We start from the raw sequence: 24,452 nt of genomic DNA, 5'->3' as shown, positions 1-24,452 counted from the left end.
GTGGGATGTGTCTTGTCCTTTATTGTCCATTGGGGGGGGGTTCCACCGGCAGCCTGGCTGAAGCGTGTGCAGTGGGGGGCACAGGGGCACGTGGGGGCTGTGCGAGCACGGGACGGTGCAGACCTCCGCCGGCTCACCCGCCCCGAGCGGCCATGGAGGAAGCTGGCTCAGCCGGCACGCTCCGCAGCTCGGCCCCCCGCCCCGTTGGAGGGCTGCGTGGCGGTTGCCCGGCTGGTGTACCGCGTCCAGGAGTGTGGTGGACGCCGTGGACACCGGCGTGGTCGGGATGGGAGCTCCGTGTGGCCGGGGTTCTGCTTCGGGACTTGGTGCGGGCGTCTGTCCTCTGCGGAACAGTCACCCCTTCCCGGCCCTCACTTGGTGGCGGGCCTGGGTGCAGACTGCTGGCTGGCGGCTCTGTCCTGCTCCAGCAGGATCAGCTCGGTTCTCGCCGCGGAGGTCACCATGGTGCCGGAGCCCCGCCTGGCGCCCGCGGCCTCCGCCGGCTCCCCTGCTCCTGTCTCTTCTGCGGAGAAGCTTTCTTGCGCGTCATAGAAGGTACCTGCCTCCTCTTGGAGACTCTGCTCGGCCAGACTCACCTCCTCTTCCTCACTTTTGCTTTTCTTGGTAGGGGAAGAGGAGAACCCCAACTTAGGAAACCGGAACCAGCCCCCCTTCTCCTGCGAGGGAGGGGTCCGCGCCTCGGGCTGGGTCTGCACGGGAGCTGGTCTCTGGGCATCGGCTTGGGAATCGGCACTTGTCTCGGAGGCCGAGGAAGAAAACCCGATGCTCGGGAGCCAAAACCGGAACAGACCAGAGGAACTTTTCCCTTCAGGTTTTGCTTTGGGAGCCTCGGCCTCCTCTGCCTCCTGGCCCTCCTCCGGCAGGAATTCGAGGATTTCCGCGGGCTCCTCGTCAGAACAGCTGTCGGCACGCCCATGGCCAGAGTGAAGGTCAGATGAACACGCTGGCGGTCCCGGCATGTCTACATTGGGACAGATAATTTCAAAAGGCTCTCCGGCGTCAGGCTGGAGGTCTCCAGAAACGGGGTCTGCTCCTGGGACGGGCTCCTGAGCCTCTCGAAGGCGCCCCCTCAGCCCGCACTCTGTGGTCACCAGGTGCACCCGCGCCCGAGGGGGGGGTTCTGGGACCCTCCCCTTCGGCAAGGAAAACCCACAGGAAGGTGTTTGGGTCTCCGATGCGGGGACCTCTGACTCCTGCACGATCTGGGTGGGAAAGGCCTCGGGGCCCGAGAGCTCGGTGTACCCGGCGGTCACCGTGCTGTGCACGGCCACCTTGCGGCTGGCAGCCTCCGCGCCCTGAATGTGCACTCTGACCTTACAAATGGGGGCAGCTTCCGAGGAGAGGCCGAGGGCCACGGGGGCCTTCGGGAGGCTGGTGCCCCGCCCGCTGGGGCTTTGTTCCAGCAGGGCTGTGTGAGGACCGCTCTGCGGGCAGGATGGCAACTCTCTCACACTGGGCACGAAAATGTCAGCCTCCAAGCTGGGGGCCGGGAAGCTGAACCTCGGTACCTTTAACTTGGGGAACTGGACACGTAGCACAGAGTCTTCCCAGACTTGACCCACGCTGACTACGGAAACCTGGGATGGCACATCTGTACTGGAAGCCCTCAGTCTGACAGGGCCCTCAGGCTGGGAAGGCGGCCCCTCTGCCCCCTGGGCCCTTCTGCCCAGGCCCTGGCCTGCTGGTCCAGGAAGAAGGGGCTCACCTGCTTCTCCTGGAGGGCCGCGGGGCTCTGCAAGCACCCCATGCAGCTGGAGGGGCAGGGAGCCTGCGCCCGGCCGGACCCTGACCTCGGAAGCTGACGGCCCCACAGGGGCGTGAAGATCAAGATTCCTCCGGAGAACATCTGCATAGGAGGAAGCCGGGCTGCCTACAGCTGCCCCATCTGCACCAGCCTCGGGGGGCTGCAGGGACTTAGCAGCGTCCACCTCTGACGCAGGTGCACAGGCATCCGGGCTCTGCATCCCAACCACGGCCTCTCCTTCCCCTTGCACACCGGCCGTCACCGGTGCGGGCCTCTGAGCCCCCAGCCCTGCAGAGCCCACCTGCTCTTTGTGGGGGCGTCCGAAGCCGGGCAGGCGGAGTGAGGGCATCCTAAACCAGCTCTCCCTGGAGCCTGCTGGTGCTTCTCCCGCGGCTGCATCCCTCTCTGGGCTCCCCACCGCTGGGGATGGCTGAAGGGGGTCTTCCACCAAAGAGGCCATCACGTCCCCACAGAGCTGGCTTGCTGAGCTGTCCCCAGGCCCGTGCTCTTGGGTGCTGTCCCTGAGAGACAGGCCGTGTTTGGGAAGAGGAAGGTGGCCTGTAGACGGGCTCCCCTCTACCGTGGCATCCCCGGGGCTGAGGTCAGGTTTCACAAAGCCCGCGCTGGGAACAGGGGCCTCCGGGAGGTGGAGGCTCACATCCGCTCCTTCTGGGGGGCCTGCGGCTGTGCCAGCACCTCCAACACCACCCTTACCACTGGCCGTGTCTGTGGGGCCGGCAAGGGCCAGGCCTGGGTCTCCCCGGGGCAGGCCGGCCCCCCGTGTGGAAGCCTCCATTCCGGGAGGCGCGACCTTCAGCTGGGCAAGGGCTGGTGTCCTGACTGCTCCCGCCTCTCCGTCCTTCCCGAGAGACACATCTGCACCAGCTTCTGCAGGTGTAACGGGACCCCCGGGCGGGCTGCCCAGGGCATCTGCAGTGACAGCCGGGCTGTGTCCAGGGTCTGCTTTGGACTCCGCCCCCTTCTTCGGGGACCAGCTGAAGGAGGGAAGCTTGAGCCTCGGGGCTGTCACGGGCCTGCCTTTGCCCTTGCGCCCCGCACCTTCAGCTGGGGCTTCCTCTGGGGCCACTGCCGACGTCCCCGCAGTGCCTGCCTGTCCCTCTGCCACCGTGGACGCAGAGCCACCTGCAGGTGGCAGATGACCCTCTGGCACTGGGAACGCCGTGGCTTCCTCCACGGAGGAGTCCAGTCCCTGTGCAGCGAGTGGTGGGGACGTGGGGGGCGCATGCTCGGCAGCTCCAGGCTCCACCACTGCAGCGGCTGATGTTGGCAGTGACAGTCGGAACTTGGGTCGATGAAATTTAGGAAAAGTCACCTGGCCATAAGATTCAGGAAATGCAATGTCCACGGGGCTCGTGTGACCGTCAGGCTGGGACAGTAGAATGCTCTCACTGGAGGGGAGGTCGCCTGCACCTGCCATGCTGGGAAGCTGAGCGTGAAACTGGGACCTAGACGGGGTTTCACAAGGCAGCTCGGAAGGGACGGGGCCTCTGGGGACAGTCACCTGGTACTTTGTAAGTGTGACACCCTCACTGGGACTGAGGCAGGACGATTCCCCATGGGGACCACTGAGCCAGCCCAGCCTGGACACCGGCAGGGAAGTCTCCACGGAAGCCACAGGCGTCCCCAGGGGCTCCCCATGTCCTGACTCCAAGGGGGACGCTGAGGCCCTCACAGGCAAAGGGACCTCAGTTTCCTCTGCAGAAGCTACAAAGCCTTTATCTGCTTTCCCTGGCGGAGAGAAGACTTTGGGCAATTTAAAATGGGACTTTTTGCTTTTGCTTTTTTCTCCTTCTTTTCCAACTGACAAGGCGACATCACCTTCCATATGGAAAGCATGCTGATCACCACCAGAGACAACTGGATCTCTGAGGCCTGAGGAGAGCGAATTCTGGGTAACTTTATCATGAATGTCAAGCCCTGGAGAGACCAGGGAAGGCTTACTGGGGGAGGTTCGAGAGGAGGAAATGCTGATTTTAGGAAATTTAAACTTGGCTGCTTTGGAAAACACTTCAACCTCCCCAGAGGATGAATCCAGCTTGGCAACAGGAACCTGGGCATCCACCTCCACGGTGGGCAGGGACACCTCCACGTCAGGGGCGCTCACCTCCCCTTTGGCATCCTGATTCAGGTCCAGTTTAGGCCCCTTGATGTCCACCTGGGGGGCCTTGGAGTCCACTTTGGGCATTTTGATGCTGGGCATCTGCACCTTGGGCAGGTGCCCTTTGAGTCCGGCTGTGGCTGAGGGTTCCTTGAGCTCCTCCTTGGGCACTTGCCCCTCAGGGAGCTTCAGGCCCACCGAGGCAGTCTTGATGTCTAGGTCGGCAGATGGCAGCTCAATGGTCACGTCACTGGTCTTGACATCAGCCTGGATAGAGGGCATGGAAACCTCAGCCTGGACCTTGGGCAGGGACGCGTCCACAGAGGCTTCCAAGGACTTGCTTGGCGCCGACGCGCCAAAGGACGGCATCTTGAACTTGGGCATCTTGAACTTGCTGTCTCTGACAGCCACCTCCTTGTCTTCCGGTGACAGGTCGGCCTCCACCTTGGCACTGGACACCTGGGCGCTCACCTCCACACTGGGCAGGGACACCTCGACGTCGGGGGCGCTCACCTCCCCTTTGGCGCCTTTCAGGTCCACTTTGGGCCCCTTAATGTCCACCTGGGGGGCCTTGATGTCCACCTTGGGCATCTTGAGGCTCGGCATCTGCACTTTGGGCAGCTGGCCCTTGATCTTGACCCCATCTGCTTTGCCCTTCGGCCCAGACACAGCCACCTCTCCCTTGGGAAGGGACACCTCCAGCTCTTCCCCAGGGAGGTCGGTATCAGCAGTGGGCACTTGGACGGCACCCTCTGGGGCTCGCACCTCCCTTCCCAGGGAGGGCAGTGTGGCTTCGGCTCCGACCTTGGGCACTGACACGTCCACGTCCACAGATGTTCCCAAATCCTTGCTTGGCGCTGACACACCGAAGGACGGCATCTTGAACTTGGGCATCTTGAACTTGCTGTCTCTGGAGGCCACCTCCTTGTCTCCCACGGACAGGTCAGCCTCCACCTTGGCACTGGACACCTGGGCATCCACCTCCACGGTGGGCAGGGACACCTCCACGTAGGGGGTGCTCACCTCCCCTTTGGCACCCTTCAGGTCCAGTTTGGGCCCCATGATGTCCAATTTGGGCATTTTGATGCTGGGCATCTGCACCTTGGGCAGGTGCCCTTTGAGTCCGGCTGAGGCTGAGGGTTCCTGGAGCTCCCCCTCGGGCACTTGCCCCTCAGGAAGCTTCAGGCCCACCGAGGCAGTCTTGATGTCTAGGTCGGCAGATGGCAGTTCAATGGTCACGTCACTGGTCTTGACGTCGGCCTGGATAGAGGGCATGGAAACCTCAGCCTGGACCTTGGGCAGGGACGCGTCCACAGAGGCTTCCAAGGACTTGCTTGGCGCCGACGTGCCAAAGGACAGCATCTTGAACTTGGGCATCTTGAACTTGCTATCTCTGGCTGCCACCTCCTTGTCTCCCAGGGACAGGTCAGCCTCCACCTTGGCACTGGACACCTGGGCGTCCACCTCCACAGTGGGTAGGGACACCTCCATGTCGGGGGTGCTCACCTTCCCTTTGGCGCCCTTCAGGTCCAGTTTGGGCCCCTTGATGTCCACCTGGGAGGCCTTGATGTCCACCTTGGGCATCTTGAGGCTCGGCATCTGCACTTTGGGCAGCTGGCCCTTGATCTTGACCCCTTCTTCTTTGCCCTTCAACCTGGACACAGCCGCCACTCCTTCGGGGGGGGACACCTTCAGCTCTCCGCCCGGGAGGTCGATATCAGCAGTGGGCACTTGGACGGCACCCTCTGGGGCTTGCACCTCTCCTCCCAGGGAGGGCAGTGTGGCTTTGGCTCCGACCTTGGGTACCAAAATGTCCACGGATGTTCCCAAATCCTTGCTAGGTGCCGATGTGCCAAATGACGGCATCTTGAACTTGCTGTCTCTGGTGGCCACCTCCTTGTCTCCCATGGACAGGTCAGCTTCCACCTTAGTGCGGGGCACCTGGGCATCCACCTCCCCGGTGGGTAGGGACACCTCCACTTCGGGAGCACTCATCTCCCCTTTGGCGCCCTTCAGTTCCAGTTTGGGCCCCTTGATGTCCACCTGGGAGGTCTTGAAGTCCACTTTGGGCATTTTGATGCTGGGCATCTGCATCTTGGGCAGGTGCCCTTTGAGTCCGCCTGTAGCCGAGGGTTCCTGGAGCTCCCCCTCGGGCACTTGGCCCTCAGGGATCTTCAGGCCCACCAACCCAGTCTTGACATCTAGGTCGGCAGATGGCAGCTCAATGGTCATGTCACAGGTCTTGACGTCAGCCTGGATAGAGGACATGGAAACCTCAGCCTGTACCTTTGGCAGGGATGCATCCACAGGGGCTTCCAAGGACTTGCTTGGCGCTGATGCACCGAAGGACGGCATCTTGAACTTGGGCATCTTGAACTTGCTGTCTCTTGCAGCCAACTCCTTGTCTCCCAGGAACAGGTCAGCCTCCAGCTTTGCGCCAGGAACCTGGGTGTCCACCACCATGCTGGACAGGGACATGTCCATGTCCGGGGCACTTGCCTCCCCTTTGGCGCCCTTCAGGTCCAGTTTGGGCCCCTTGATGTCCACCTGGGGGACCTTGATGTCCACCTGGGGGACCTTGATGTCCACCTTGGTCATCTTGAGGCTTGGCATCTGCACTTTGGGCAGCTGACCCTTGATCTTGACTCCTTCTTCTTTGCCCTTCAGCCCAGACACAGCCACCTCTCCCTCGGGGAGGGACACCTCCAGCTCTCCCCCCGGGAGGTCGATATCAGCAATGGGCACTTGGACGGCACCTTCTGGGGCTCGCACCTCCCCTCCCAGGGAGGGTAGTGTGGCCTTGGCTCCGACCTTGGGCACCGACATATCCATGGATGTTCCCAAATCCTTGCTTGGCACTGATGCGCCAAAGGACGGCATCTTGAACTTGGGCATCTTGAACTTGCTGTCTCTGGCGGCCACCTCCTTGTCTCCCACGGACAGGTCAGTCTCCACCTTGGTGTCAGGCACCTGGGCATCCACCTCCACTCTGGGCAGGGACACCACCATGTCGGGGGAGCTCACCTCCCCTTTGGCGCATTTCAGGTCCAGTTTGGGCCTCTTGATGTCCACCTGGGGGCCCTTGACATCCACCTGGGGGGCCTTGATGTCCACCTTGGGCATCTTCAGGCTGGGCATCTGTGCTTTGGGCAGCTGGCCCTTGAATTTGACCCCTTCTGCTTTGCCCTTCAGCTCAGACACAGCCACCTCTCCCTCCGGGAGGGACACCTGCAGCTCTCCCCCAGGGAGGTCAATATCAGCAGCGGGCCTTTGGACAGCACCATCTGGGGCTTTCATCTCTCCTCCCAGGGAGGGCAGTGTTGCCTCGGCTCCTACCTTGGGCAGGGACACGTCCATGGATGTTCCCAAATCTTTGCTTGGCGCCGACGCGCCGAAGGACGGCATCTTGAACTTGGGCATCTTGAACTTGCTGTCTCTGGCGGCCACCTCCTTGTCTCCCAGGGACAGGTCGGCCTCCACCTTGGCGCTGGGCACCTGGGTGTCCACCTCCACGCTGGGCAGGGACACCTCCACTTTGGGAGCACTCACCTCCCCTTTGGCACCGTTTAGGTCCATTTTGGGAGCCCTGATGTCCACTTGGGGGGCCATGATATCCACCTGGGGGGCCTTGATGTCCACCTTGGGCAACTTGAGGCTCGGCATCTGCACTTTGGGCAGCTGGCCCTTGATCTTGACCCCTTCTGCTTTGTCCTTCAGCCCGGACACAGCCACGTCTCCCTCGGGGAGGGACACCTCCAGCTCTTCCACAGGGAGGTTGATATCAGCAGTGGGCACTTGGACGGCAACCTCTGGGTCTTGCACTTCCCTTCCCAGGGAGGGCAGTGTGGCCTTGGCTCTGACACTGGGCATTGACACTTCCACATCCACGGATGTTCCCAAATCCTTGCTTGGCGCTGACACACCGAAGGACGGCATCTTGAACTTGGGCATCTTGAACTTGCTGTCTCTGGTGGCCACCTGCTTGTCTCCCACGGACAGGTCAGTCTCCACCTTGGCGCTGAGCACCTGGACATCCACCCCCATGGTGGATAGGGACATCTCCATGTCGGGGGCACTCACCTCCCCTTTGGCGCCCTTCAGGTCCAGTTTGGGCCCCTTGATATCCACCTGGGGGGCCTTGGAGTCCACATTGGGCATTTTGATGCTGGGCATCTGCACCTTGGGCAGGTGCCCTTTGAGTCTGCCTGCGGCTGAGGGTTCCTTGAGCTCCTCCTCGGGCACTTGACCCTCAGGGTGCTTCCGGCCCACCGAGGCAGTCTTGACATCTAGGTGGGCAGATGGCAGCTCAATGGTCATGTCACTGGTCTTGACGTCAGCCTGGATAGAGGGCATGGAAACAGCCTGGACCTTGGGCAGGGACACGTCCACAGAAGCTTCCACGGACTTCCTTGGCACTGACACACCGAAGGACGGCGTCTTGAACTTGGGCATCTTGAACTTGCTGTCTCTGGTGGCCACCTCCTTGTCTTCCGGTGACAGGTCAGCCTCCAGCTTGGCTTCGGGCACCTGGGCGTCCACCTCCAAGCTCGGCAGGGACACTTCCACGTCGGGGGCTCTCACCTCCTCTTTGGCACCCTTCAGGTCCAGTTTGGGCCCCTTAATGTCCACTTGGGGAGCCTTGTTGTCCACCTTGTGGGCCCTGATGTCCACCATAGGCATCTTCAGGCTGGGCATCTGCACATTGGGCAGCTGACCCTTGATATTAAACCTTTCTGCTTTGCCCTTCAGCCCGGACACAGCCACTTCTCCCTCGGGGAGGGACACCTCCAACTCACTCCCCGGTAGGTTGATATCAGCAGTGGCCACTAGGACGTCACCTTCTGGGGCTAACACCTCCCTTCCCAGGGAGGGCAGGGTGGCCTCGACTCCGACCTTTGGCCCTGACATATCCACGGATGTTCTCAAATCCTTGCTTGGCGCCGACAAGCTGAAGGATGGCATCTTGAACTTGGGCATCTTGAACTTGCTATCTCTGGCGGCCACCTCCTTGTCTCCCAGGGACAGGTCAGCCTCCACCTTGGCACCAGGAACCTGGGCGTCCATCTCCATGCTGGGCAGGGACATCTCCACTTCGGGGGTGCTCACCTCCACTTTGGCACCTTTCAGGTCCAGTTTGGGCCCCTTGATATCCACCTGGGGGGCCTTGATGTCCACCTTGGGCATCTTGATGTCCTTGATGTCCATCTTGAGGCTCGGCATCTGCACTTTGGGCAGCTGGCCCTTGATCTTGACCCCTTCTGCTTTACCCTTTGGCCCGGTCACAGCCACCTCTCCCTCAGGGACGGACACCTCCAACTCTTCCCCAGGGAGGTCGATATCAGCAGTGGGCACTTGGATGGCACCCTCTGAGGCTCGCACCTCCCTTCCCAGGGAGGGTAGTGTGGCCTCGGCTCTGACCTTGGGCACTGACACTTCCACGTCCATAGATGTTCCCAAATCCTTGCTTGGCACCCACACGCCAAAGGAAGGCATCTTGAACTTGGGCATCTTGATCTTGCTGTCTCTGGTGGCCACCTCCTTGTCTCCCATGGACAGGTCAGCCTCCCCCTTTGTGCTGGGCACCTGGGTGTCCACCTCCATGGCAGGTAGGGACGCCTCCTTGTCGGGGGTGCTCACCTCCCCTTTGGCGCCCTTCAGGTCCAGTTTGGGCCCCCTGATGTCCACCTGGGGGGCCTTGAAGTCCACTTTGGGCATTTTGACGCTGGGCATCTGCACCTTGGGCAGGTGCCCTTTGAGTCTGCCTGAGGCCGAGGGTTCCTGGAGCTCCCCCTCGGGCACTTGGCCCTCAGGGATCTTCAGGCCGACCAACGCAGTCTTGACATCTAGGTCGGCAGATGGCTGCTCAAAGGTTACTTCACTGGTCTTGATGTCGGTCTGGATAGAGGGCATGGAAACCTCAGCCTGTACCTTTGGCAGGGACGGGTCCACAGACACTTCAAAGGACTCGCTTGGCACTGACGCGCCAAAAGACGGTATCTTGAACTTGGGCATCTTGAACTTGCTGTCTCTGGCGGCCACCTCCTTGTCTCCCAGGGACTGGTCAGCCTCCAGCTTGGTGTCGGGAACCTGGGCGTCCACCTCCACGCTGGGCAGGGACACCTCCATGTCGGGGGCACTCATCTCCCCTTTGGCGCCCTTCAGGTCCAGTTTGGGCCCCTTGATGTCCACCTGGGGGGCCTTGATGTCCACCTGGGGGACCTTGATATCCACCGTGGGTATCTTCAGTCTGGGCATCTGCATTTTGGGCAGCTGGCTCTTGATCTTGACCCCTTCTGCTTTGCCCTTCAGCCCAGACACAGCCACCTCTCCCTCGGGGAGGGACACCTCCAGCTCTCCACCTGGGAGGTCAATATCAGCAGTGGCCACTTGGACGGCACCCTCGGGGGCTCTCACCTCCCCTCCCAGGGAGGGCAGGGTGGCTTCAGTTCCGACCTTGGGCACTGACACGTCCACAGATATTCCCAAATCCTTGCTTGGCGCCGACGTGCTGAAGGACGGCATCTTGAACTTGGGCATCTTGAACTTGCTGTCTCTGGTGGCTACCTCCTTGTCTCCCAGGGACTGGTCAGCCTCCTCCTTGGAACCGGGCACCTGGGCGTCCACCTCCATGCTGGGCAGGGACATCTCCACATCGGGGGTGCTCACCTCCCCCTTGGCCCCTTTCAGGTCCAGTTTGGGCCCCTTGATGTCTACCTGGGGGGCCTTGATATCCACCTGGGGGGCCTTGATGTCCACCTTGGGCATCTTGAGGCTCGGCATCTGCATTTTGGGCAGCTGGCTCTTGATCCTGACCCCTTCTGCTTTACCCTTAAGCCCGGACACAGCCACCTCTCCCTCAGGGAGGGACACTTCCAGGTCTCCCCCATGGAGGTCAATATCAGCAGTGGGCACCTGGATGGCACCCTCTGCTACTCGCACCTTCCTTTCCAGGGAGGGCAGTGTGGCCTCAGCTCTGGCCTTGGGCAGTGACACTTCCATGTCCATGGATGTTCCCAAATCCTTGCTTGGTGCTGACACACCGAAGGATGGCATCTTGAACTTGGGCATCTTGAACTTGCTGTCTCTGGAGGCCACCTCCTTTACTCCCACAGACAGGTCAGCCTCCACCTTGGCACCGGACACCTGGGTGTCCTCCTTCACACTGGGCAGGGACACCTCCATGTCCGGAGTGCTCACCTCCCCTTTGGCACCCTTCAGGTCCAGTATGGGCCCCCTGATGTCCACCTGGGGGGCCTTGGAGTCAACTTTGGGCATTTTGACACTGGGCATCTGCCCCTTGGGCAGGTGCCCCTTAAGTCTGCCTGAGGCCGAGGGTTCCTGGAGCTCCCCCTCGGGCACTTGTCCTTCAGGGAGCTTCAGGCCCACTGAGGCAGTCTTGATGTCTAGGTCGGCAGATGGCAGTTCAATGGTCACGTCACTGGTCTTGACGTCGGCCTGGATGGAGGGCATGGAAACCTCAGCCTGGACCTTTGGCAGGGACGGATCCACAGAGGCTTCCAAGGACTTGCTTGGCACCGACGTGCCAAAGGACGGCATCTTGAACTTGGGCATCTTGAACTTGCTGTCTCGGGCGGCCACGTCCTTGTCTCCCATGGACAGGTCAGCCTCCCCCTTGGCACTGGGCACCTGGGCATCCACCTCCACGGTGGGTAGGGACACCTCCATGTCGGGGGCACTCACCTCCCCTTTGGCGCCCTTCAGGTCCAGTTTGGGCCCCTTGATGTCCACCTGGGGGGCCTTGATGTCCACCGTGGGTATCTTTAGGCTGGGCATGTGCACTTTGGGCAGGTGGCCCTTGATCTTGACCACTTCTGCTTTGCCCTTCAGCCCGGACACAGCCACTTCTCCCTTGGGGAGGGACACCTCCAGCTCTCCTCCTGGGAGGTCGATATCAGCAGCGGCCACTTGGACAGCATCCTCTGGGGCTTGTACCTTCCCTCCCAGAGAGGGCAGTGTGGCCTCTGCTCTGACCTTGGGCACCGACACGTCCACGCATGTACCCAAATCCTTGCTTGGTGCCGATGTGCCGAAGGACGGCATCTTGAACTTGGGCATCTTGAACTTGCTGTCTCTGGAGGCCACCTCCTTGTCTCCCAGGGACAGATCAGCCTCCACCTTGGCACCAGGCACCTGGGCATCCACCTCCACCCTGGGCAGGGACACCTCCACATCGGGGGTGCTCACCTCCCCTTTGGCGCCTTTCAGGTCCAGTTTGGGGCCCTTGATGTCCACCTGGGGGGCCTTGATGTCCACCTTGGGCATCTTGAGGCTCGGCATCTGCACTTTGGGCAGCTGGCCCTTGATCTTGACCCTTTCTGCTTTGTCCTTCAGCCCGGACACAGCCACCTCTCCCTCGGGGAGGGACACCTCCAGCTCTTCCCCCGGGAGGTCGATGTCAGCAGTGGGCACTTGGACAGCACCCTCTGGCGCTTGAACCTCCCTTCCCAGGGAGGGCAGTGTGGCCTCAGCTCTGACCTTGGGCGGTGACACTTCCACATCCATGGATGTTCCCAAATCCTTGCTTGGCACCGACACATCAAAGGACGGCATCTTCAACTTGGGCATCTTGAACTTGCTGTCTCTGGTGGCCACCTCTTTGTCTCCCAAGGTCAGGTCAGCCTCCACCTTGGCGCTGGGCACCTGGGCGTCCAGCTCCACGGTGGGTAGGGACACCTCCATGTTGGGGGCGCTCACCTCCCCTTTGGTGCCCTTCAGGTCCGGTTTGGGCCCCCTGATGTCCACCTGTGGGGACTTGAAGTCCACTTTGGGCATTTTGATACTGGGTATCTGCACCATGGGCAGATGCCCTTTGAGTCCACCTGTGGCCAAGGTTTCCTGGCGTTCCCCCTCGGGCACTTGCCCCTCAGGGAGCTTCAGGCCCACCGAGGCAGTCTTGACCTCTAGGTGGGCAGATGGCAGCTCAATGGTCACGTCACTGGTCTTGACGTCAGCCTGGATAGAGGGCATGGAAACCTCAGCTTGGACCTTGGGCAGGGACGCATCCACAGAGGCTTCCATGGACTTGCTTGGCACCAACGCACCAAAGGATGGCATCTTGAACTTGGGCATCTTGAACTTGCTGTCTCTGGTGGCCACCTCCTTGTCTCCCAGGGACAGGTCAGCCTCCACCTTGGGGCCAGGCACCTGGGCATCCACCTCCATGCTGGGCAGGAATACCTCCATGTCGGGGATGCTCACCTCCCCTTTGGTGCCCTTCAGGTCCAGTTCGGGCCCCTTGATGTCCACCTGGTGGGCCTTGATATCCACCTGGGGGGCCTTGGTGTCCACCGTGGGCATCTTCAGGCTGGGCATCTGCATTTTGGGCAGCTGACCCTTGATCTTGACCCCTTCTGATTTGCCCTTCAGCCCAGACATAGCCACCTCTCTCTTGGGGAGGGACACCTCCAACTCTCCCCCTGGGAGGTCGATATCAGCAGTGCCCACTTGGACGGCACCCTCTGGGACTCGCACCTCCCCTCCCAGGGAAGGCAGTGTGGCCTCGGCTCCAACCTTGGGCACCGACATGTCCATGGATGTTCCCAAATCCTTGCTTGGCTCCGACACGCCGAAGGACGGCATCTTGAATTTGGGCATCTTAAACTTGCTCTCTCTGGCAGCCACCTCCTTGTCTCCCACGGACAGGTCAGCTTCCAGCTTGGCCTCAGGAACCTGGGCATCCACCTCCATGGTGGGTAGGGACATCTCCATGTCGGGGGCACTCACCTCTCCTTTGGCACCCTTCAGGTCCAGTTTGGGCCCCTTGATGTCCACCTGGGGGTCCTTGAAGTCCACTTTAGGCATTTTGATGCTGGGCATCTGCATCTTGGGCAGGTGTCCTTTGAGTCCGCCTGCGGCTGAGCGTTCCTGGAGTTCCCCCTCGGGATCTTGGCTCTCAGGGAGCTTCAGGCCCACCGAGACAGTCTTGACGTCTAGGTCGGCTGATGGCAACTCAAAGGTCACATCACTGGTCTTGACGTCGGCCTGGATAGAGGGCATGGAAACCTCAGCCTGTACCTTGGGCAGGGACGCATCCGCAGAGGCTTCCAAGGACTTGCTTAGTCCTGATGCGCTGAAGGACGGCATCTTGAACTTGGGCATCTTGAACTTGCTGTCTCTGGCAGCCACCTCCTTTTCTCCCACGGACAGGTCAGCCTCCACCTTGGCGTCGGGAACCTGGGAGTCCACCTCCATGCTGGGAAGGGACACCTTCCCGTCAGGGGCACTCACCTCCCCTTTGACGCCCTTCAGGTCCAGTTTGGGCCCCTTGATGTCCACCTGGGGGGCCTTGATGTCCACCTTGGGCATCTTGAGGCTGGGCATCTGCACTTTGGTCAGCTGGCCCTTGATCTTGACCCTTTCAGCTTTGCCCTTCAGCCCGGACACAGGCACTTCTCCCTCCGGGAGGGACACCTCCAGCTCTCCACCCGGGAGGTCAATATCAGCAGCGGGCACTAGGATGGCACCCTCTGGGGCTCGCACTTCCCCTCCCAGGGAGGGCAGTGTGGTCTCGGCTCTGACCTTGGGCACTGACACATCCACGGATGTTCCCAAATCCTTGCTTGGCACCGATGCACCGAAGGACGGCATCTTAAACTTGGGCATCTTGAACTTGCTGTCTCTGACGGCCACCTCCTTGTCTTCCCGGGACAGGTCAGCCTCCACCTTGGCGAAGGACACCTGGGCGTCCCCCTCCACCCTGGGCAGGGACACCTCCACGTTGGGGGCTCTCACCTCCCCTTTGGCGCCTTTCAGGTCCAGTTTTGGCCCCTTGATGTCCACCTGGGGGACCTTGATGTTCACATGGGGGGCCTTGATGTCCTCCTTGGCCATCTTGAAGCTGGGCATCTGCTCTTTGGGAAGCTGACCCTTGATCTTGACCCCTTCTGCTTTGCCCTTCAGCCCAGACACAGCCACCTCTCCCTCGGGGAAAGACACTTCCAGCTCTCCCCCAGGGAGGTCGATATCAGCAGTGGCCACTTGGATGGCACCCTCTGGGGCTCGCACCTCCCTTCCCAGGGAGGGCAGTGTGGTCTCAGTTCCGACCTTGGGCACCAACACGTCCACGGATGTTCCCAAATCCTTGCTTGGTACTGACGCACCAAAGGATGGCATCTTGAACTTTGGCATCTTGAACTTGCCGTCTCTGGAGGCCACCTCTTTGTCTCCTATGGACAGGTCAGCCTCTACCTTGGTGCCAAGCACCTGAGTGTCCAGCTCCATGGTGGGTAGGGACACCTCCATATCAGGGGCGCTAACCTCCCCTTTGGTGCCCTTCAGGTCCAGTTTGGGCCCCCTGATGTCCACCTGGGGGGCCTTGAAGTCCACTTTGGGCATTTTGATGCTGGGCATCTGCACCTTGGGTAGGTGCCCTTTGAGTCCGGCTGTGGCCGAGGGTTCCTGGAGCTTCCCCTCAGGCTCTTGCCCCTCAGGGAGCTTCAGGCCCACCGAGGCAGTCTTGACGTCTAGGTCGGCAGATGGCAGCTCAATGGTCACGTCACTGGTCTTGACGTCGGCCTGGATAGAGGGCATGGAAACCTCAGCCTGGACCTTGGGCAGGGACGCGTCCACAGAGGCTTCCAAGGACTTGCTTGGCGCCGACGTGCCAAAGGACGGCATCTTGAACTTGGGCATCTTGAACTTGCTGTCTCTGGCAGCCACCTCCTTGACTTCCAGTGACAGGTCAGCCTCCACCTTTGCGCCGGATACCTGGGTGTCCACCTCCACGCTGGGTAGGGACACCTCCATGTCAGGGGCGCTCACCTCCCCTTTGGCGCCCTTCAGGTCCAGTTTGGGCCCCTTGATGTCCACCTGGGGGGCCTTGATGTCCACCTTGGGCATCTTGAGGCTCGGCATCTGCACTTTGGGCAGCTGGCCCTTGATCTTGACCCCTTCTGCTTTGCCTTTTGGCCCGGTCACAGCCACCTCTCCCTCAGGGACGGACACCTCCAGCTCTTCCCCAGGGAGGTCGATATCAGCAGTGGGCACTTGGATGGCACCCTCTGGGGCTTGCACCTCCCTTCCCAGAGAGGGCTGTGTGGCCTCGGCTCTGACCTTGGGCACTGACACTTCCATGTCCACGGATGTTCCCAAATCCTTGCTTGGCACTGACATGCTGAAGGAAGGCATCTTAAACTTGGGCATCTTGAACTTGCTGTCTCTGGCAGCTACCTCCTTGTCTCCCACGGACAGGGCACCCTCCACCTTGGCACCGGGCACCTGTGCATCCACCTCCACGGTGGGTAGCAACACCTCCATGTCGGGGACACTCACTTCCCCTTTGGTGCCCTTCAGGTCCAGTTTGGGCCCCTTGATGTCCACCTGGGGGGCCTTGATGTCCTCCTTGGCCATCTTGAGGCTGGGCATCTGCACTTTGGGGAGCTGGCCCTTGATCTTGACCCTTTCTGCTTTGCCCTCCAGCCCGGACACAGCCACCTCTCCCTCGGGGGGGCACACCTCCAGCTCTTCCCCTGGCAGGTCGATATCAGCAGTGGGCACTTGGACGGCACCCTCTGGGGCTTTCACCTCCCCCCCCAGGGAGGGCAGTGCGGCCTCGGCTCTGACCCTGGGCCCCGACACGTCCACAGATGTTCCCAAATCCTTGCTTGGCGCTGATGCACCGAAGGACGGCATCTGGAACTTGCCGTCTGTGGCGGCCACCTCCTGGTCTCCCAGGGACAGGTCCCCTTGTTGCCTCTCAAGCTCCAGTCCTCGTTCCTCTGGTCCTGGTGGCTGCCCCCCTCTTGTGTCTCGCTCTTCTTTCTCTTCTAGTATTTCTTTGTCTTCTGCCTGTAGTGACTTCACTGTCACGGTGCTTCCTGTTTCTTGGTCCGAGGCCAGGACGGGCTTCTCCCCGGCTGCTCTCGCGTCCTTTCTGGGCGACCATGTGAAGGAGGGCATGTTGAACTTGAGCACTGTCCATCTCTCCTCCCTCCCTCCTTTGTCTTTGTCCCCATCCTTCTTCCCTCTTCCCCTGTGACCTTCCTCAGCGCCCCCTGCTCCTCCTTCTTCCCGCTCTGGCAGGTGCGCTTTGGGCTTCTCGGGTGCTGCCAGCTGGGGTCCTGGTGCCCCCTCCCCCGCGGGGCGGGTCTCCTGTGCCGTGGTCCCTCCCTGCCCGTGCCCCTGGACCAGTGGTGCTGTGCCTCCTTCTGTGTCTTGCTTTCTTTCTTTGGAGAATTTAAACACGGGTGTTTTTAAACTGGGTATTTGGATTTGGAATCCTGGTTGATGGCCCTGTGCGTCTCCTTGGCCTTGCAGAGCCGATCTGGCAATCCCAACTTCCATGCCCTGAGCCACCTCCCTGAGGCCCTCCCCGCCTTGTGGGGCTGAGCTCACCCCAGGCTTCCCCTCTGACACAGCGTCCTCCGGGTCTTTCACCTCCTTTGTTTCTTTTCGGCGCCTAGACGCCACACTGGCCCCTTCCCCCAGGGCTCCCCGGCTGGGGGCTCCAGGCTCTATGGGTGTCCCCGCTGGTACCTCTGCCGTCCCGTCCTCTCCCCTGCTTTGCACAGAGGCCTCGGGGGCCTCTCGTCTGTCCTCGCAGGATCCGGCCTCCTCCACGACCCCGGCCTGGAGAGCTTCACCTTGGACCCCTCTGCTTGGTCGCCCCTCCAGCGTCGGACCCTTCCCTGAGCCCATCCTGAACCTGAGGTTCAGGAACCTCCTTCTCCGCTGGCCGTCCGGTCCCGCCTTCTGCTCCTGACCCTCTGCTGGGAGCTGGGCCTCCGTGTCTGTGCTCGTGGGGGACACGTCAGGTGCATCTCCCCGCCCGTAGGCCTCTGAGGAGCTGTGTGACCTCCGCGGTCCCGGCATGTGCTTGCTCGTTATTGACTGGAATTTGGGCCAGGACAGCCTCTCTTTTTGGGGCCGCCTGCGTCTGCCCTCCCTGGGCTTGGCGAGCAGTCTCTCCTGGTCTCCTCCCCCTTCCAGGGTCTGTGTGGGGGTCTCCGTGGAGCCATCAGCCACATCTTTGTCCTGAAACACAAGGAGAGTGAACTTGCAGCTGCTGGTACGAGGCACCTGAGCCCGAGGCGCTCCGGGGACAGGAGAGGGTGGGGAGGGAGCCCCTCCTCAGCCTCAGCCCCAGGGTTTGGGTGGAGGTCAGTGGGGCCCAGCCTCACCGGCTGTGGTGCATCACCTGCTTCTCACTGCCCTTCGGGCCATGCTGAGCCCCCCTGGCAGCGCCTTCCTCGTCCTCTGTGGCAGGACGTTTCCGTTTGACTTGGAACTGCACCTTGTAAGGCTCTGAGTACTGAAGAATTTTGAGAGCGTCTTCATATTTAATGTTGTCAAAGAATATGGTTGTGCTGAGCAGCTGATCCCCTAGACAAAGACAGAGCGGGCCCTAGGCCTTAGCGGCCCCAGTCCCACCATGGTTCGGAGAGATGCATCTACCGGGGCCCCGGGAGCCCAACCCCACCCTCCATGGAGCCCTGTGTGGGAAGGAGGCCGCCCTGCGGCGCTGGCGGGAACGCCCAGCACACCCGGTGGCCCCAGCCTGGAGTGGCCGAGCAGGTGAGGCCCGTTTTCCTCCAGGCCCCTCCCGTCCTGATGGGGACCACGGGGACCCCAGGGAGGGGCGGTCATGGCACCTTCTCTCAGGCTGAAGAGCTTGGCAGCTGACGAGTCCTTCAGAACTTGTTTCACAAAAATCCCCTGGTCCCCACCACCTGTGACGCTGTAGCCGCTGGCTCCAGCTTCCGCCTCGGTCATCAGCGTCACCTCTGTCGCCTCCTGCATGGACTGGAGGAGAAGCACATCAGGGCCATGGTGAGCTTCTGCCTATGGCGCCATGGGCATCCGTGCTGGGGGCCTCACCACCCTGAGCACGGGGACCCCAGAGTCCTGCCCATCATCCAGGAGACAGGGGGCAGCATAGGAGCCCCTAGCCAGGGCCCGGGGTGTCGTGTCCCGGCCTTGGAGAGAGCCAGCTGCAAGCCACCTCCTGCCGGAGCAGCCTCCTCTTTGTCCCCCCCAACCTGCCAGCCCTCGGGAGCAGCTGGTTGGCCCATCGGGCTCAGTGAGCAGAGAGGAGGGGCTTCTGCTCGCAGGGCAGCCAAGCCTTGTTCATCCCTCACACCCCAATGGCACGCAAGGCGGCGGGGGTTTCAGAAGTGCCAAGGAAAACACAGCAAGCGGGATGGCCAGCCCAACTCAGAGGCTTTGGGCCCGGCCGAGCTGTGGGACTGCAGGAGCCACAGATGACAGGACAGGCTGCCCTGGGGCAGTGCACCCTCCTCGCTGGGTGCCCCTGGAATCCAGCACCTTCCGTGGTTTGTGTACGGGGCCAGCAGCAGCTGCACCCACTGCAGAGACTGAGGTCTGCATGCCTCGGTCTCCCTGGCCACATCGGGCTCTTCCTTGGACGTCTCAGGGGAAGCCCGGACCAGCCTCTGGAGCCCCCGCCTCTAGACCAGGCCTGACGAGGGTGACAAGCAGGCCCTTCCCCGGTCTCCTCGTCCCTCTCCTTGCTCCGAAACAGCCACGCCTCCCGCCCAGCTGGGGTCTTCGCAGAGAGCCCACCTCCCTGAGCCTCAGGCACTACCACACCCACCTGCGGACAACTCATCCTGGAGAATGTCTGGGAGTCCCCCGAATCTCGCTTCCACCAGGATCTCCGTCCCCCAGAGCCCGAGGACGCCCGCCGCCTCGGTGTGTCCTCCTGCAGTCACAGAGGCCAGAGGTCACACTCCTGCCCCCACCCCGGGCACAGGAGGGACTCAGGAGACCGGAGGCCCCAGAGCAGTGCTGTGTGCCAAGGGAGCTGATCTCATGGCTTGGGGGGGGGGCGGCGGTGACTCTTGGTCCTGGTGCTTCCTGACAGGGCCCAGCCCCCAGGCCCCAGCACCCACACCCAGGGCAGACCCCCCCAGGAACTGGGGTTTTGTGGGCAGGGTAAGAAGGAAACAGAGCAAGAACAAGTCTTTTAGGAAATACACCTGCTCCCATGCCCTCCCCCTAGGCCCACTCCAGAGACAGCCCGTGTATGCCCACATCAAGCACGGGCTCGCTTTCCCACACATGCACACGCCTGCACAATCTCATCTCCGTCTTGGGCCGCTGAAGGGAGGGGTCCCGGGGGACGGAGGGGTCAGAGAGGAAGGCGCAATGGGTAGAACTGTGGCCCGGTGAGCAGCGGGGCAGGCCTGCATGGCTGCACAAATGGGTGGGAGTTGCCCACACAGAGTGATGAAGGAGACATGCCCACAGCTGCACTTTCCCTCAGCCCCTGGTCTCTGTCCCGCAGGCTTACCGGGAGTCCAGAGCTAGCACCCTCCACAGTGTATTCATACACAGGGGAGGACCCCTGTGGCCGTGGCCGAATGATCTCGTCCACGGGCCCTTCCGTTACCTGGCAGGAGAGAAAAATCAGGTAGCCCTCAGCCACCTGGGCTCTGCGCACGCCCAGGAAAGGCTGGGGCTGTGTGAGGGGGGCATGCATCCTCCAGGGCCCTCGCTTACAGAGTGGTCCTCTTCTGTGTCTGCGTCCGGCTCCTCAGGCTGCAGCTGCCGGCCAGAGACTGCAAAGAGAGAGGCTGAGTCAGCGGAGCCATGCGGGTGGGGAGACCAGACGGTGGACCCGGGGGGCCGGGCCCAGACGAAGTCCGTCCGTGTACCGTGCTGGTGCACACGTCACCCCATCCTGGACACTGGGTCTGAGAGCACACACAGGGGTGGGCAGGTTGTGACATCAGGTCAGGTAGCGGTGAGCCCGCACGGGGGGGACTCAGGCAAAGTAGCCTTCACAGATTTAGTCCAAGATAGTCACTAAACAAACACACAGAGAAACAACAATCACAGCCCCGAAGGGGCCAGAACCCAGAGTTGCTGCAGTGTCCAGCACTCAGCCAGAAGTGACATGACACGCAGAGAAAGAAGAGCGTCTGATCCATACCAGGGAACAAAGCAACTCGCGGAAGCTCTCTGAACGTCCAGAGGTGGGACTGAGCACTGACTTCAAAGCAACGACTATAGATGGAAAATACCGTGGCTCAGCAAAGGGAGGCTGTCCTAGAGAAACAGAAATTATAAAAAGGCTACATGGAGATGCTGGAGTTGAAAATGTACTACAGGGACTCAGGAGCAGAACTGACATGCCAGGAGAAAGCACTGAAAAATTTGTAAATTAATAGAAATTGGCCAATTTGGAGAACAGAGGAAAAAAGATTCAAGAAAGTGGCCGTGCCCGCGAGGTGTGCGCGGTGCCCGCGAGGTGTGCGGGAGCACATTCAGCTCAGCAGCAGGTAAGTGGCCCGAGTCTCAGAAGGAGAGAGAGAGAGAGAGAGAGGGAGGGAGGGAGAAAGGCCACCGGGAGCTATCCGCAGACCAGCGAGGCACGGCCATCACAGAGGGATAAACACATGGGGGTCCAGACCCAAAACATCACAGCCCAGACAATGAAGAGAGGGGAAAATTTTGAAAGCAACAAGACAAACAGGAGCTGCACAGTAAGGGCGGGACCACACAGTCAGCACCTGGCGCCCCGGGGGCTGGGCGTGCGCCGTGGAAGGGCACACTCACGGGCTGAAGGGAAGACATTGGGAAGCTAGACTTCCAGGTCTAGCAAACCATGCTGCACAAATAAGGGCAAACGGAGGCATCTGCAAATGAGCAAAGACCGGGAGAATCCACTGCCGGCGTGTCTGCCTCCCCAGCCATGCTGAAGAAAAGGCACGGTCGCCGGACGCTCTCTCAAGTCCGCAGGGAGGAACGGGGAATGCGGAAAACGCTACATCGGGCGAGCACGAGAGAACGTAAATAGACCTGTTCCCTCCGTCCAGCTCAGGTCTTCACTTCTTTTAAAAGACACGAGGCTGTAGGAAGCAGGGGGTTGGCAAACTTTCCTTGTAGAAGGCCAGACAGGCTAGGCGTTGGAGGCCACGTGACCACTGCAACAGCCTTGACTGCCCCAACGGGCAGCGGGCGGGGCTCGGGCACAGGCCAGCCCTTCCACTCCTGGGGCGGGGGGCGGGGAAGGCAGTCATCGCAGGGCCGCCTCGGGATTACCACACATACAGGTGCGATCCGTATGTGACGACAGAGGCAAGAGCGAGGGGCAGGAGAGCACACACGTTGGGTTGAAGTCTCTGTATTTTACCAGAAGGAAGGAAACATCGCTGGGGTTACGAGTGGGCACAGGCGTGGACCATAGGCGTGGACCATAAACAGGCTTAGGAGAATGTGGGGTGATGGGAATGTCCTAGAACTGGATCGTGGTGATGGTCACACAACTTCGCAAAGCTACCAACAACAATTGAACCGTACAGTCACAATGGGTGGGTTTTGTGGTATATAAATTATCCTCCATCGAGCTGTGAAAGAAAAATGGAATTGATTGCACAAAACAAAATTAATAAAATGTAAAATTTACCATGTGTAGAAGTAAAGCATATGACGACTATAGTTTGAAGGATGGGGTTGCAGGAATGAAAGTTGCCGTAAAGTTGTAAAGTTCTTACCTCATATGTGAGGCAGTGTTACTGCGACGGGTACAGAATACGTAGTATAAGCCATAAAGGAGCCACTGCAGAGAATGCAGAGCTAATAAGCCAACAGTGGAAATGAGATGGAATCCTAAAAATACATTTTCTATAGATATATACAATGCATGTCTCTCTTTCTATATATATATAAAATGTATATTCCTGAGTCATTATATATGTGTAAATATATTTAAGTATCTTAAAACATGGTAGGGAGGGAGGGAGAGAGGAGCAAGGATAAAATAGAAAGCCATGAGCAAGACGGTGGGATTTCGACCAACCATGTTCACAATCACATTAACTATAAAGGGACTTAAAATTCCAATCAAAAGGGAGAGATTATCAGAGGAGATTTAAAGAGGCAAGACCTATCCATATGCTGTTTACAAGAAATGGACTATAAATGTAAAGATATAGAACGTTAAAAAGGAAAGTATACACCACGCACTGTCCTAACATTTTATAATGATAGACGGGATGGGGGGGCGCCTGGGTGGCTCCGTCGGTTAAGCGTCCAACTCTTGGTTGCAGCTCAAGCCGTGGATCTCAGGGCCGTGGGATCGAGCCCCACATCGGGCTCTGCACTGAGTACAGAGTCTGCCTGAGACTCTGTCCCTCTCCCTGCGCCCCTCCCACGGTGCACTCGATCTCTCGCAAATAAATACATAAGTCTTTTTAAAAAGGGAATAATTCATCAAAAACCACAATAAACTTGTCCGTATACACCTGATAACAGCGGTTACAAACACAGAAGAGAAAAGTGGCCGCACTGACAGGACACTGAAATCCACAATTATGACAGGAGACCCTAACGCTCCTCTGGGTACAGAATAGGACATATAAGGACAGGTGAACCACCAGTGAACCAGTGAGACCAAACTGGCACTTGGAGGCCCCTCCACCTGCTCCTATGTGCACATGGGACATTCACCAAGATACACTACATGTCTCAGTAAGTTTAGGGAAAAAGGGGGGCACCTGGGGGCACAGTTGGGTGAGCATCCGATTCTTGGTTTCAACTCAGGTCATGATCTCAGCTCCGTGCTCAGAGGGGAGTCTGCTTAAGATTCTCTCTCCCCCTCTGGCCCTCTCATGCACTCTCTTTCTCTCAAAAATCAATCTTTTTAAAGAATAAAATTAATAAGATGTTGGGGTGCCCGAGTGGCTCAGTCATTAAGCGTCTGCCTTCGGCTCGGGTCACGATCCCAGGGTCCTGGGATCGAGTCCCGCATCGGGCTCCCTGCTCCGCGGGAAGCCTGCTTCTCCCTCTCCCACTCCCCCTGCTTGTGTTCCCTCTCTCACTGTGTCTCTCTCTGTCAAATAAATAAATTTTAAAAAATTAATAAAATGTTTCAGTAAGTTTAAGACAATTTAAATCATGCTAGGTATTTTCTCTGATGCCCAGCAGAATCAAGACAGTATGATATAAATATAAAAGATCAATGAAATGGAATTCAAAGTCCAGAATAGCCCCACACTTTGTGCAGTCGATTGATTTTTGACAAATCAGCCAAGTTATCTCAATAGAAAAATTGTAGTCTTTTCAACAATGGTGCTGGAACAACTGGATATGTGTTTGGAAAACAAAAAAACAAAACAAAATCCTGGACTCTTACTTCATGTCACACATAAAAATGATTTCAAAATGAATCATAGAGCTAAATGTAAAACCTAAAACTATAAACCTTCCAGAATAAAACACAGGGGACATTCTGTACCACCCTGGGGAGGGAACGTTTTCTTAGACAGGACACCAAGGGTGTGACTCACAAAAGAAAACGCAATAAATTACATTTCATCATAATTAAATACTTCCGGTCTTGAAAGGCATTCTTAAGAAAATGAAAAAGCAACGCGTAGATCTGACAAAGGACTTGCATCCAGATAAACTGACAAATCAACAGATAAAGAACAACAACAACAAAAAACTCAATTAAATACGGGCAAAAGATCTGAACAGACACTTGACAAAGAGGATATGCTGACGCCCACAAGAAGATGGATGACTGGGCGCCTGGGTGGCTCAGTCGTTAAGCGTCTGCCTTCGGCTCAGGTCATGATCCCAGGG

General features: G+C 59.4%; 1 protein-coding gene across 1 annotated transcript in view; it reads right to left on the bottom strand.

Moving 5' to 3' along the window:
* Positions 1 to 6: 6 nt before the first annotated feature.
* AHNAK2 (AHNAK nucleoprotein 2) overlaps positions 7 to 24,452 on the bottom strand; it is a 37,504-nt gene continuing 13,058 nt past the window's right edge. The window contains exons 7-12 of the mRNA XM_035727904.1: positions 20,364 to 20,422; positions 20,155 to 20,253; positions 19,456 to 19,563; positions 18,494 to 18,644; positions 18,040 to 18,224; positions 7 to 17,876 (exon numbers count right to left, since the gene is read on the bottom strand). Of these exons, the coding sequence (XP_035583797.1) occupies positions 372 to 17,876; positions 18,040 to 18,224; positions 18,494 to 18,644; positions 19,456 to 19,563; positions 20,155 to 20,253; positions 20,364 to 20,422 (18,107 nt within the window). The 3' untranslated portion in view covers positions 7 to 371. The remainder of the gene's footprint in view (positions 17,877 to 18,039; positions 18,225 to 18,493; positions 18,645 to 19,455; positions 19,564 to 20,154; positions 20,254 to 20,363; positions 20,423 to 24,452) is intronic.

This window comes from Zalophus californianus, chromosome 6, assembly GCF_009762305.2.
Source record: "Zalophus californianus isolate mZalCal1 chromosome 6, mZalCal1.pri.v2, whole genome shotgun sequence".
NCBI lineage: Eukaryota > Metazoa > Chordata > Mammalia > Carnivora > Otariidae > Zalophus > Zalophus californianus.
This window is presented reverse-complemented; position numbering and strand designations above follow the sequence as displayed.